This window comes from Thalassophryne amazonica, chromosome 2 (genome assembly GCF_902500255.1).
Source record: "Thalassophryne amazonica chromosome 2, fThaAma1.1, whole genome shotgun sequence".
NCBI lineage: Eukaryota > Metazoa > Chordata > Actinopteri > Batrachoidiformes > Batrachoididae > Thalassophryne > Thalassophryne amazonica.
This window is the reverse complement of record NC_047104.1, coordinates 23,287,725-23,300,722: the sequence shown is the minus strand read 5'-3', so window position 1 is coordinate 23,300,722 and position 12,998 is coordinate 23,287,725. Positions and strand designations below refer to the sequence as shown.

Sequence of the window (12,998 nt, the reverse complement as noted above, 5' to 3'; positions counted from 1 at the left end):
CTGGCAGGCCCAAACGTATCGTGAGGGTCTGCTGGGAACGACTGGCGGAACCCTGTGTCAGTGAGGTCTTCAACACCCACCTCCGGGAGAGCTTCTCCCAGATCCCAAGGGAGGTTGGAGACATGGAGTTCGAGTGGACCATGTTCTCCACCTCCATTGTCGATGCGGCCGCTCGTAGCTGTGGTCGCAAATCTCTGATGCTTGTCACGGTGGCAATCCCCGAACCCGGTGGTGGACGCCGGAAGTCAGGGATGCCGTCAAGCTGAAGAAGGAGTTCTACTTGTCTTTGTTGGTAAGTAGGACCCCGGAGGCAGATGACAGGTACCTGCAGGCCAAGCATGCTGAAGCCCGTGTGGTCACAGAGGCAAAAACTCGGGTCTGGGAGGAGTTCAGGGAGGCCATGGAGGAGGACTATCAGTCGGCCTCGACGAAATTCTGGCAAACCGTCCGACGACCCAGGAGGCGGAAGCAGCTCTCCACTGGCACTGTCTACGGTGTGGGTGGGGAGCTGTTGACCCTGACTGGGGATGTTGTCGGGCGGAGGAAGGAATACGTCGAGGATCTCCTCAGTCCCATTGTCAAGTCTTCCAAAGAGGAAGCAGAGACTGGGGACTCAGAGGCGGACTCATCCATCACCCAGGCCGAAGTCACTGAGGTGGTCAGAAAGCTCCTTGGTGGCAAGGGTCCTGGGGTGGATGAAATCCATCCTGAGTACCTTAAGTCTATGGATGTTGTGGGACTGTCTTGGTTGATACACCTCTGCAACATCGCGTGACGGTCGGGGACAGTGCCGCTGGATTGGCAGACCGGGATGGTGGTCCCTCTGTTTAAGAAGGACGACCGGAGGGTGTGTTCCAACTATAGGGGATTACACTCCTCAGCCTCCCCGGTAAGGTCTATTCCAGAGTACTGGAGAGGAGAATTCGACCGATAGTTGAACCTTGGATTCAGGAGGAGCAGTGTGGTTTTTGTCCTGGCCGCGGCACACTGGACCAGCTCTACACTCTCCATCGGGTGCTTGAGGGTTCATGGGAGTTCGCCCAAACAGTCCACATGTGCTTTGTGGATCTGGAGAAGGCGTTCGACTGTGTCCCTCGGGGCACCCTGTGGGGGGTGCTCTGGGAGTACAGGGTCCGGGGTCCTTTGCTAAGGGCTATCCGGTCCCTGTATGACCACAGCAGGAGCTTGGTTCACATTGCCGGTCGTAAGTCAAACCTGTTTCCAGTGCACGTTGGCCTCCACCAGGGCTGCCCTTTGTCACCGATTCTGTTCATTACCTTTATGGAGAGAATTTCTTGGAGTAGCCAGGGTATAGAGGGTGTCCGGTTTGAGAACCACAAAATCTCATCTCTTCTGTTTGAGGACAATGTGGTTCTGTTGGCTTCGTCAAATCAGGACCTTCAGCGTGCACTGGGGCGGTTTGTAGCCGAGTGTGAAGCGTCTGGGTTGAGCCGCTACTCCTCCATATCGAAAGGAGCCAGCTGAGGTGGCTCGGGCATCTTTTCCAGATACCCCTTGGACGCCTCGCTGGAGAGGTGTTCCGGGCACATCCCATTGAGAGGAGGTCCCGGGGAACACCCAGGACATGCTGGAGGGACTACGTCTCTCGGCGGGCTTGGAAACGCCTCGAGCTGGGGGAGGTGTGTGTGTGTGGATCGGGAGGTCTGGGTGGCTTTGCTTGAGCTGCTGCCCCCGCGACCCCACTCCGGATCCATCCATCCATTTTTGCTTGGTTGGATAGATGGATGGATGGATGGATGGATGGATATATATTTTGTATAAAATTTTATATATACACTCAACAAAAACATAAACGCAACACTTTTGGTTTTGCTCCCATTTTGTATGAGATGAACTCAAACATCTAAATCTTTTTCCACATACACAATATCACCATTTCTCTCAAATATTGTTCACAAACCAGTCTAAATCTGTGATAGTGAGCACTTCTCCTTTGCTGAGATAATCCATCCCACCTCACAGGTGTGCCATACCAAGATGCTGATTAGACACCATGATTAGTGCACAGGTGTGCCTTAGACTGCCCACAATAAAAGGCCACTCTGAAAGGTGCAGTTTTATCACACAGCACAATGCCACAGATGTCGCAAGATTTGAGGGAGCGTGCAATTGGCATGCTGACAGCAGGAATGTCAACCAGAGCTGTTGATCGTTCTCTACCATAAGCCGTCTCCAAAGTTGTTTCAGAGAATTTGGCAGTACATCCAACCAGCCTCACAACCGCAGACCACATGTAACCACACCAGCCCAGGACCTCCACATCCAGCATGTTCACCTCCAAGACGTCTGAGACCAGCCACTTGTACAGCTGCTGAAACAATCGGTTTGCATAACCAAAGAATTTCTGTACAAACTGTCAGAAACCGTCTCAGGGAAGCTCATCTGCATGCTCGTCGTCCTCATCGGGGTCTCGACCTGACTCCAGTTCGTCGTTGTAACCGACTTGAATGGGCAAATGCTCACATTCGCTGGCGTTTGGCACGTTGGAGAGGTGTTCTCTTCACGGATGATGCCAAGGAGATGTGTTGCACTGCATGAGGCAAATGGTGGTCACACCAGATACTGCCTGGTATCCCCCCCCAATTAAACAAAATTGCACCTTTCAGAGTGGCCTTTTATTGTGGGCAGTCTAAGGCACACCTGTGCACTAATCATGGTGTCTAATCAGCATCTTGATATGGTACACCTGTGAGGTGGGATGGATTATCTCAGCAAAGGAGAAGTGCTCACTATCACAGATTTAGACTGGTTTGTGAACAATATTTGAGGGAAATGGTGATATTGTGTATGTGGAAAAAGTTTTAGATCTTTGAGTTCATCTCATACAAAATGGGAGCAAAACCAAAAGTGTTGCGTTTATATTTTTGTTGAGTATATATTACTTTATTGTATGGCTGCAATGCTACACGTGCCCTGATTGGCTGATTTCTGGTCTGAAAATATCAGGCCGGTTACCATGACAATCAGTCCGGAACGCGTATCACATTCGTTACAAACCAGAATGCTGAAATCACAATAAGAGGAATCAAGTCGGACATGCACATACTCCATAAATATCTCAACAGCAACAGAAGCACCATCTGTTAGCGAGTTCTTCATGGAGGTGACGCAAACAGGTCTGGCTACAAGCTCAGCAGCTTTCATATTTGCGCGATACCATAAGTTTGCGTATTCATATATGTATAGTAGCCGTATAATAAACAAATTATTAACCTTGCTTGCTCAGTCTGTACGGAAATATCAGACCTCTGTGTTTTTTGCTAATGCTTGGCTCGTACTTAGACCTCAGCCTGATATCTTCCCATACAGACCTCGCGCTCAGTTAATAATTTTTTAATATTACATATATATTGTTATATATCATATAACTAAAGCAAAGCCTTGGACCGAACATCAATGTAAGTTGATGTAACTATATCGTGACGATTGTATGTGATACACCATAGTTTATAATTGCTTGGGTGTATGAATGTCTTGAGATGAAGGTACTTTAAATAGACTGACATGATTTGTTAATGATCAACTGTTGTAGGCTTTAGTGGTACATACATGTGGGTTTACTGAAGGTATTCATGAAGCCGTTGACGATGTGTGTGTGAGTGTGCGTGTGTGTGTGTGAGAGTAAATATGTTTATGTCGCCGACCATGTCATTTAGGTCCTTCAGGCTTTTTTCAGTAAAATGGTTCTGGGGAGCATTAGCATGGCTAAAAACCTTCAGGTACTAGGGGGCTTCGCCCCCAGACTCCCCAGCCAAGGCCTTCCTTACTCCCCACCATTTAAAGCATTTTTCTTTTTTGCCTCTCACATGACGGGAAGGTCGTCACCACATCATTTAGGTCCCTCAGACTTTTTTCAGTAAAGTGGATATGGGAACAATTAGCATGGCTAAAACCTTTCAACTTCTGGGGGCTTTGCTTTACCCTCCACCATTTTAAGCAATTATCTTTATTTGCCTCTCATATGTCTTGAAGGCCCTTACCATCTCACCATGTCATTTACGTCCTTCAGACTTTTGTCAGTAAAGTGGTTCTGGGGAGCATTAGCATGGCTCAGCTTGTTTGGATTATGACATGTTTAACTTCAACTTCTGTACCTTGATATTACCTGGCAGTGCCTGGAATAAAATGTGACTCATGAATGATCATCCGCAGAGGAATTGATTGAAGCTGGAACCGATCAGATCTGTGTCAACTTTCAACACTAATATTTCAGAATGTGTGGGTGTTAGGGTATGTTTAATCCTTTCCTTACATAATTTAATTTTACTGGCTCGATATCCAGGTAAGAACGGTATTGTAATGCATATTTTGCAGGGCTTTTCCGTTTGTGTTCACTTGGGTATTTACGTCTGCATTGAAAATGCTCACAAAAGCATTTCACATCTGGGCACTTCATCATTTTTTTGCACAGTGAGAAGATGCCAGCTTGCTCTCCATGAAGGAACATTTGCGTTAGGCAGGCAGCATTGCAACTGCGCTCTCTCGTACTCATACAGTTCTATGGTCGCACCAGAGTATAATTTGCATTACCTCTTGAACTAGTGGGAAAAAAACAAGACTTATACTACAGAAAATAAGGTAATTGCTGCTCAGTGAGCAGTCTGGTTTCAAGCCCAAGATGCCAACCATCGACTGCGTCCTGTCTCTTCAAGCAGCATGAATGTTGGCAGTGCTTCTTTTCAGCATATGTTGATTTTCACATTAAATAATAATTTTTTGGACATCTTAGCCAACTTATGCACAGGTACGGTACGTGCTGAATTCTGGTGTTTGTGACTGTGTTCTGAATCCTACTCTGTTCAGATGGAAGTGTTAGATAAGGTTATTGAGACAAGCAACCAATTTGATCAGCCAAATAAGCCATTCGAACGTGTGCACAAAAACGTGTGCGAACACATGCGCCCTGGATCAAGACTAAGATCAGGTTCTTTCAGTGACTTCCTGAACATGTCTATCAGAAGTGTATTTGGTTATGGTAAAAGTGTTAAACTTGTTAACAGTTTCATCTATCCTCGCATTGATTTTCTTGTCTTTGGTGATGCCAATGCAGTATCTTTGCAAGACAATAAACATTCATGTTTTATGGATCTTGGTGTTCCCAGTTTTACTGGACAGTAACCAGTGTCCTAAGGTTACAACTGGATGTCTGTGGCAGTATGTCTCTTTGGAGGATCCTTAGGTATCTCTTGAATGGCTTTGTCTCAAGTGAACGGTTACTAAATATCAGGTTCTACTGGCAAAGCAGGCAGGACACAATTGCAGGACGCGGACAAACAGCTCTGTATAATAGTGGCGTTTACTTGATTCGTAGGCAGGGGTCGGTTCACAAAAAGGCAGTCCAAAAAGAGCAACAGTAATACAATCATCAGGCAAGGGCATGGTCTGGATACACAGGCAAGTAGTCAAAAACACGATGAGGCAGTCAAGGCAAGAAACATGAGAAACAGAGCTAGAAAGAGGCAGAAGGCACATCGATCAGGCTGAGCAAGCCGCCGGCTGTGGTGGCGTACCGCCCGCTGAACAGCTTCAGGGTCCACGTATGCTGCGTCCATCGTTGACCTCATCGATCTATCAGGTTCTACTGGCAAAGCAGGCAAGACACAATTGCAGGACGCGGACAAACAGCTCTGTATAATAAGCGCTCTGTCGTTTGTTATCAGGCTTAGCAGGTGCCAGAAGCGGCGCAGGGAGAGGAAGCAGAAACATGGATGCTGGGCGAACCTGGTAGCATAGACCTCTGCTACCATCTATCTTCCTCACAAATGCCAGATCCCTTGCAAACAAGATGGATGAACTGCAGTCACAGATCGCCTACTACTGCCTCATTCGTAGTACATTCCAGCCTTGTGCAGGTCTACAGTTTTGTCCCTGGTGTCCTTAGACAGCTCTTTGGTCTTGGCTATGGTGGACAGGTTAGAGTGTGATTGATTGAGTGTGTGAACAGGTGTCTTTTATACACGTAACAAGTTCAAACAGGTGCAGTTAATACAGGTAAAGAGGGCAGAATAAGAGGGCTTCTTAAAGAAAAATGAACAGGTCTGTGTGAGCCAGAATTCTTGCTGGTTGGTAGGGGGTCAAATATTTATTTGCAGCAGTAACATACAAATAAATTATTTAAAAAAATCATACATTGTGATTTCCGGATTTTTTTTAGATTGTCTCTCACAGTGGACATGCACCTAAGATGAAAATTTCGGACCCCTCCATGATTTCTAAGTGGGAGAACTTGCAAAATCGCATGGTGTTCAAATACTTATTTTCCTCACTGTGTGTGTGTGTGTGTGTGTGTGTGTGTGTGTGTGTGTGTGTGTGTGTGTGTGTGTGTGTGTATATATATAATTACTGTACAGTACATATTCATCTACCCTTCATCTCCAATCTAGCCTTTATTTCCCCTCAAAAAAGTTGCCTCCCAGTTTCACTCTCACCTATCCTACAATAATCTGTATGAACAGTTCCAGTACAGTTTCCACCCACTCCATAGCACTGAAACAACACTCAATAAAATCAATATGGCAGCTGATTCTGGACTCCTCACCATCCTCATCCTCCTTGACCTGAGTGCAGCCACTACTTAGGAAAAGGCACATGTCAGCCCACCTGGAGTTTGCCAGAAGGCACCTGAAGGACTCTTAGACCATGAAAACAATATTCTCTGGTCTGATGAGACAAATGTTGCACTCTTTGGTGTGAATGCCAGGCGCCATGTTTGGAGGAAACCAGGCACCATCCCTGCAGTGAAGCATGGTGGTGGCAGCATCATGCTGTAGGGATGTTTTTCAGCAGCAGGAACTGGGAGACTAGTCAGGATTGAGGGAAAGATAAATGCAGCAATGTACAGAGACATCCTGGATGAAAACCTGCGCTCTTAACCTCAGACTGCGGTGACGGCTCATCTTTCAGCAGGATATTGACCCTAAGCACACAGCCAAAATATCAAAGGAGTGGCTTCAGGACAACTCTGTGAATGTCCTTGAGTGACTCAGACCTGAATCTGATTGAACATCTCTGGAGAGATCTGAAAATGTCTGTGCACCGATGCTACTCATCCAACCTGATGGAGCTTGAGAGGTGCTGCAAAGAGGAATGGACAAAACTGCCCAAAGATCAGGGCACCAAGCTTGTGGTATCATATTCAAGAAGACTTGAGGCTGTAATTGCTGCTAAACGTGCATCAACAAAGTCTGGAGCAAAATATGTGAATATTTATGAACATGTGGCTTCTTCTTCTTTTTGTTTTTGTTTTTTTTTAAATAAATTTACAAAAATTTCAAAAAACTTTTTTCATGTTGTCATTATGGGATATTGTGAGTATAGGAAAAAAATGAATTTACTCCATTTTGGAATAATGTTATAACTTAAAAAAATGTGGAAAAAGTGAAGCGCTATGAATACTTTCCGGATGCACTGTATATCCAGAAAGCTTCATGATGAAGTGATATAGAAGAGGATTTTCTTTCACCAAAACATTAAATCTAGGCTTGCATCTCAGATGTACCTTCTGGCAAATTGTAGCTGAACTTTCAGGTCTTCTTTTTAATAAAATCCTCTGCTGTGCCACTTCATCATGAAGCTGTATAACTGGGGACACAAAATGCAAAACATGCACAATACACAATTTCTCACCGCCACAGAAGCTTATAACTTCTTCTGGGTTGTCTGGGTGTCTTGGTGGCTTTCCTCACTATTCACCTTCTTGCACAGTCACTTAGTTTTTCAGAACTGTCTACTCCACACAGATTTATTATAACAAACTGTTTCCATTTCTTCATAACTGATGTAAATAAAGTCCAAGACACAATCAGTGACTTTGAAATGTTCATGTATCCATCCCCTGACTTGTCTGAAGAAAACCAACAATAAGGGGCCCATTACTTATGCAGCCTATCATCTTGGCTTTTATATTTGTAATTAATTTATATCAAGCTGTAGATATTTGCTTTGAGTTTAATGAAAATAATTTGAGAAATTTTTATATTGCGAAATGGCATAAACAATTGAAAATGTGTGGAATATCAAGCAGCCCAATACTTTTGGAAGGCACTGTACATTACATACAAACTCTTTGCCTGAATTTAGGCCATGTTTTTGTTGGGCTATAATGCAGTGGCTTGCTGCTGATTTACGGAACCACGTAGCAAGCATGAGCCTCACCACACCTTATTTTAAGACCAGTGCCCACGGCCGCACAGAAGAGTGCAAGTGCATTTGCTCCCGGAACAATGTGGAGACGAGACGTAAAAATGACAACTGCATTGATGGGACATTCCCAATGACACTTTAATTGGGTTCTGTACAGTTTTGTGCCAGATGTAAGACGGCGTGTAGTCTTTGTCTTGGTCTTTGCAGACAAACCTTTAAATCACTAACAACCTGAATATTGTACATAAAATGTGAAATGCATATTTTGCATTCTTATAATTTGTTAATTAGCTTTATAAGGGAATAAAATAAACATTGTAATTTCAAGTTATGCATGTGTTGTTGAATAATATGAAATGTGGTGTACGAGGAAAAATTGAGTTTGAATGTTTTAATGCCACTAATCACTAATCATGTCCAATAAATTAAACACGTGTTTTCAATAAAATGGGTTATACTTGAGGATCATCAGTCTCAAAACGTGTCACTGTGATATTTCAGATTTTTATTTTTGATACATTTGGGATGGAAAAACAAATTTTGGTCCTTTTTGCTTTGTTGTTATTGGTTATTAAGTGTTATTTCATGACAAAACAAGAATGTAACATTTTTGGTATAAGGCTACAGAAGAACAAAATGTGATTGGGGGGGAGTGAAGAGGTTGGAAAACGTCCTGAATGCCTCGTAGAGCAGATGTGTTTCATGTGTTGTTTTCAATGCAGCAGTGGAAGACAGGAAGCTTTTTATTGGAATGATCTCCAAGAAGTGTAACGAGAATGACATTCGCCTGATGTTCTCACCGTACGGCCAGATAGAGGAGTGCCGGATACTTAGAGGCCCCGATGGAGTCAGCCGTGGTGAGGCAGATTCTGTTCTACTTTCACACTGTCACACACATGTTTAATACTTTGGATTTAAACATTTCCAAAGGTTAAATTGAAAATCTTTAGAACAATTTTATTCTTATTTTGTTTTTGTTTTGTTTAAAGAATTGTTTTGCAGTTGTCTTTGACAGGCCTGCAGCTGTACATCAGTGACAAGTTACATGTTATTCGCAGTAAAAGACCACACACACACACACACACACATATAAAAGAGGAAACAATAATAGAAGAAATGTAAGCTAAGATATATAAAAATAGGAATATGAACAAGAAGTACAAAAATAGGTACAGTATATACTCTATAAACCATAAAACAGACTTAACAATAGGGTTTGTTGTCTTGCACATCAGATTTTGTGCAGTTGAAATAAAACTGAGATAAAAAAAAAAAGTGAAATGTGGATGTTGCATATCAGTGTCCATTACTCATTCAGTCAGTTAGTTTTGGTGTGTACCTGGTAGATTAGCAGCAGTGCTGCTCTACAGTCTGACAGCTGAAGGAAGGAAGGATCCATGATAAAACTCCTTCACACACTTCAGGGGAGGTGGTCTACGACTGAAGGACTACTGAGTGCTGCTAATGTGTCCTGCATGGGTAATGCTGTGTTCACTTCTCGGCATCCGAAAAATCATTGCAGTGGCCATTATAGCAGAATTTATGTCATTTGCAGCAGCAGGCTGCAGGTGACGACATGAGGCAGACAATAATTTACTTAAATGAAAGATGCAGCAGTGCTGTAGCAAAGTGTTAGATTAAAACAAGAAGCCCCGGCTGTGATGGCAGATTTAAAAGGTTAATTTTTGTGAGGTTATAAATGAATTTTTTCTGAAATATCACATGAATTATTCACACTCACCTGTTTAAAACCACGCAGTTCTGTGCACTTAAAACTTAAATTTTCCCCTTGTTTGTTGTTGAATTTGAAAATGTTTAACTTTTGTTGATAAACGCCATCACGGTGTGCGGCTGCTGTGCTCACAGCCAGAGGTGACGGAATTTTTCCATCAACCTTTCATTGAAAACAATATGATTTTTTTGTCTGCCGCTTACTGCCAACATAAAAATGCAACATAAAAGTCCTTCTCCTTCATAGATGGTATCTTAGTTGTCATTCTCCCACTGGATCAAAGGGTTACTCTAGGACAGAGCTGGACTTCTGAATGAGTTTGTCAAATACCTGAGATGCTGCTTCCCCAACAGATTTTTTAGTTACAACCCCAATTCCAATGAAGTTGGGACGTTGTGTAAAATGTAAATAAAAACAGAATACATTGATTTGCAAATCCTCTTCAAGCTATATTGAATTTAATACACCACAAAGACAAGATATTTAATGTTCAAACTGATAAACTTTTTTGTTTTTGTGCAAATGTTTGCTCATTTTGAAATGGATGCCTGCAACACATTTCAAAAAAGCTGGGACAGTGGTATGTTTACCACTGTCTTACATCACCTTTCCTTCTAACAACACTCAATAAGCGTTTGGGAACTGAGGACACTAATTGTTGAAGCTTTGTAGGTGGAGTTCTTTCCCATTCTTGCTTGATGTATGACTTCAGTTGTTCAACAGTCCCGGGTCTCCGTTGTCGTATTTTGCACTTCATAATGCGCCACACATTTTCAATGGGCGACAGGTCTGGACTGCAGGCAGGCCAGTCTAGTACCTGTACTCTTTTACTATGAAGCCACACTGTTGTAACACGTGCAGAATGTGGCATGGCATTGTCTTGCTGAAATAAGCAGGGACATCCCTGAAAAAGATGTTGCTTGGATGGCAGCATGCGTTGCTCCAAAACCTGGATGTACCTTTCAGCATTGATGGTGCCATCACAGATGTGTAAGTTGCCCATGCCATGGGCACTAGCACACCCCCATACCATCACGGATGCTGGCTTTTGAACTTTGCGCTGGTAACAATCTGGATAGTCTTTTTCCTCTTTTGTCCAGAGGACACAACGTCCATGATTTCCAAAAACAATTTGAAATGTGGACTCATCAGACCATAGCACACTTTTCCATTTCGTGTCTGTCCATTTCAAATGAGCTCGGGCCCAGAGAAGGCGGCGGCGTTTCTGGATGTTGTTGATGTATGGCTTTCGCTTTGCTTGGTAGAGTTTTAACTTGCACTTGTAGATGTAGCGACGAACTGTGTTAACTTACAATGGTTTCCTGAAGTGTTCCTGAGCCCACGCAGTAAGATCCTTTGCACAATGATGTCGGTTTTTAATGTAGTGCCGCCTGAAGGATCGAAGGTCATGGGCCTTCAATGTTGGTTTTCGGCCTTGCTGCTTATGTGTAGAAAGTTCTCCAGATTCTCTGAATCTTCTGAATATGTTATGGAAACTGTAGATGATGGAATCCCCAAATTCCTTGTAATTGAACATTGAGAAACATTGTTCTTAAACCGTTGGACTATTTTTTCACAAAGTTGTTCACAAAGTGGTGATCCTCGCCCCATCTTTGCTTGTAAATGGCTGAGCCTTTTATACCCAGTCATGACACTCACGTGTTTCCAATTAGGTGTTCTTTGAGCATTCGTCAATTTTCTCAGTCTTTTGTTGGCCCGTCTCAGCTTTTTGAAATGTGTTGCAGGCAGCCATTTCAAAATGAGCAAATATTTGCACAAAAACAAAAAAGTCTATCAGTTTGAACATTAAATATCTTGTCTTTGTGGTGTATTCAGTTGAATATCGGTTGAAGAGGATTTGCAAATCATTGTATTCTGTTTTTATTTATATTTTACACAGTGTCCCATCTTCATTGGAATTGGGGTTGTAAATAAGAAAACAGGCTTGCTGTGCCAAACTGAAGAATCACAAAGGTTCAACACAAAAGATACGTACCTTCACCCCTGCACATTTGTTGGGGTAAGACCTCATTCCCTATCTGGAATAGGTAATCCATCTGTTTCCTAATTTACCATGGCCTCTGATTTAGAGGTGCTGATCCTCATCCCAGCTGCTTCACACTCGGCTGCGAATCGACACAGTGAGTGCTTGAAGTCACAGGCCGATGAAGCCAACAGGACCACATCATCTGCAAAAAGCAGTGATGAGACACTCATCCCACCAGACCCCAACTACACCTCGATATCCTGTCCATGAATATCACAAACAGGATTGGTGATGACACTCAGCTCTAGCGGAGGCCAACCTCCACTGGAAATGAATCCATCTTACTGCAAAGGACCTGAACACAGCTCTCACTTTGTGAGTACAGAGATTGGATGGCCCTGAGAAAGGACTCCCTCACTCCATACTCCGGCAGCACCTCCCACAGTATCTCCCGAGGTACCCGATCATATTCATTCTCCAAGTCCACGAAACACATGTAGACTGGATGGGCATACTCCCAGGCACCCTCCAGGATCCTTGTGAGAGTGAAGAGCTGGTCGGTTGTTCCATGACCAGGATGGAACCCGCACTGTTTCTCTTTAGTCTGAGGTTCAAAGATTGGACATATCCTCCTTTCCAGCACCGTAGAGTAGACTTTACCAGGGATAGTCAATTAAAAAGTGACTGTCCCCTTGGCCTTCCGCAGCTGCTGGGGTCCTCAACGATGAGGCAACTGTGTGCTGGTTCATGCCCAGAGAAACATGCCACAGGGCCCAAATTTTGGAAGCTGATGCTTCTTCACATTGCACGTTATACTCCTCATCTGAGTCTCCCCAAGTAACTGTTTGTTTGCAACAATCATGGCAGCAGAACACAGGGATCCTCCGAAGACATCATGGTGCCAAATAAATCTAGTTCTCACCTTAGGTCACTGATTAGAGGTCCAGGTCTTCCAAACACACAGTACAACAGGAAGCACCAGGATATGAAAGACTTGGACTTTCCTGCAAAGATATCGGCATGGGCAAATACCTCTGTCCAGCTACTTCATGACTCCATATGCTTTTCCAGGTGTATCAAAATCTCAAAAGCTGAGGACACAAAGACATAAATATC

General features: G+C 43.6%; 1 protein-coding gene across 1 annotated transcript in view; it reads left to right on the top strand.

Moving 5' to 3' along the window:
• celf1 (cugbp, Elav-like family member 1) overlaps positions 1 to 12,998 on the top strand; it is a 205,465-nt gene that overhangs the window by 102,995 nt on the left and 89,472 nt on the right. The window contains exon 5 of the mRNA XM_034184315.1: positions 8,886 to 9,020. Coding sequence (XP_034040206.1) covers positions 8,886 to 9,020 — 135 coding nt within the window. The remainder of the gene's footprint in view (positions 1 to 8,885; positions 9,021 to 12,998) is intronic.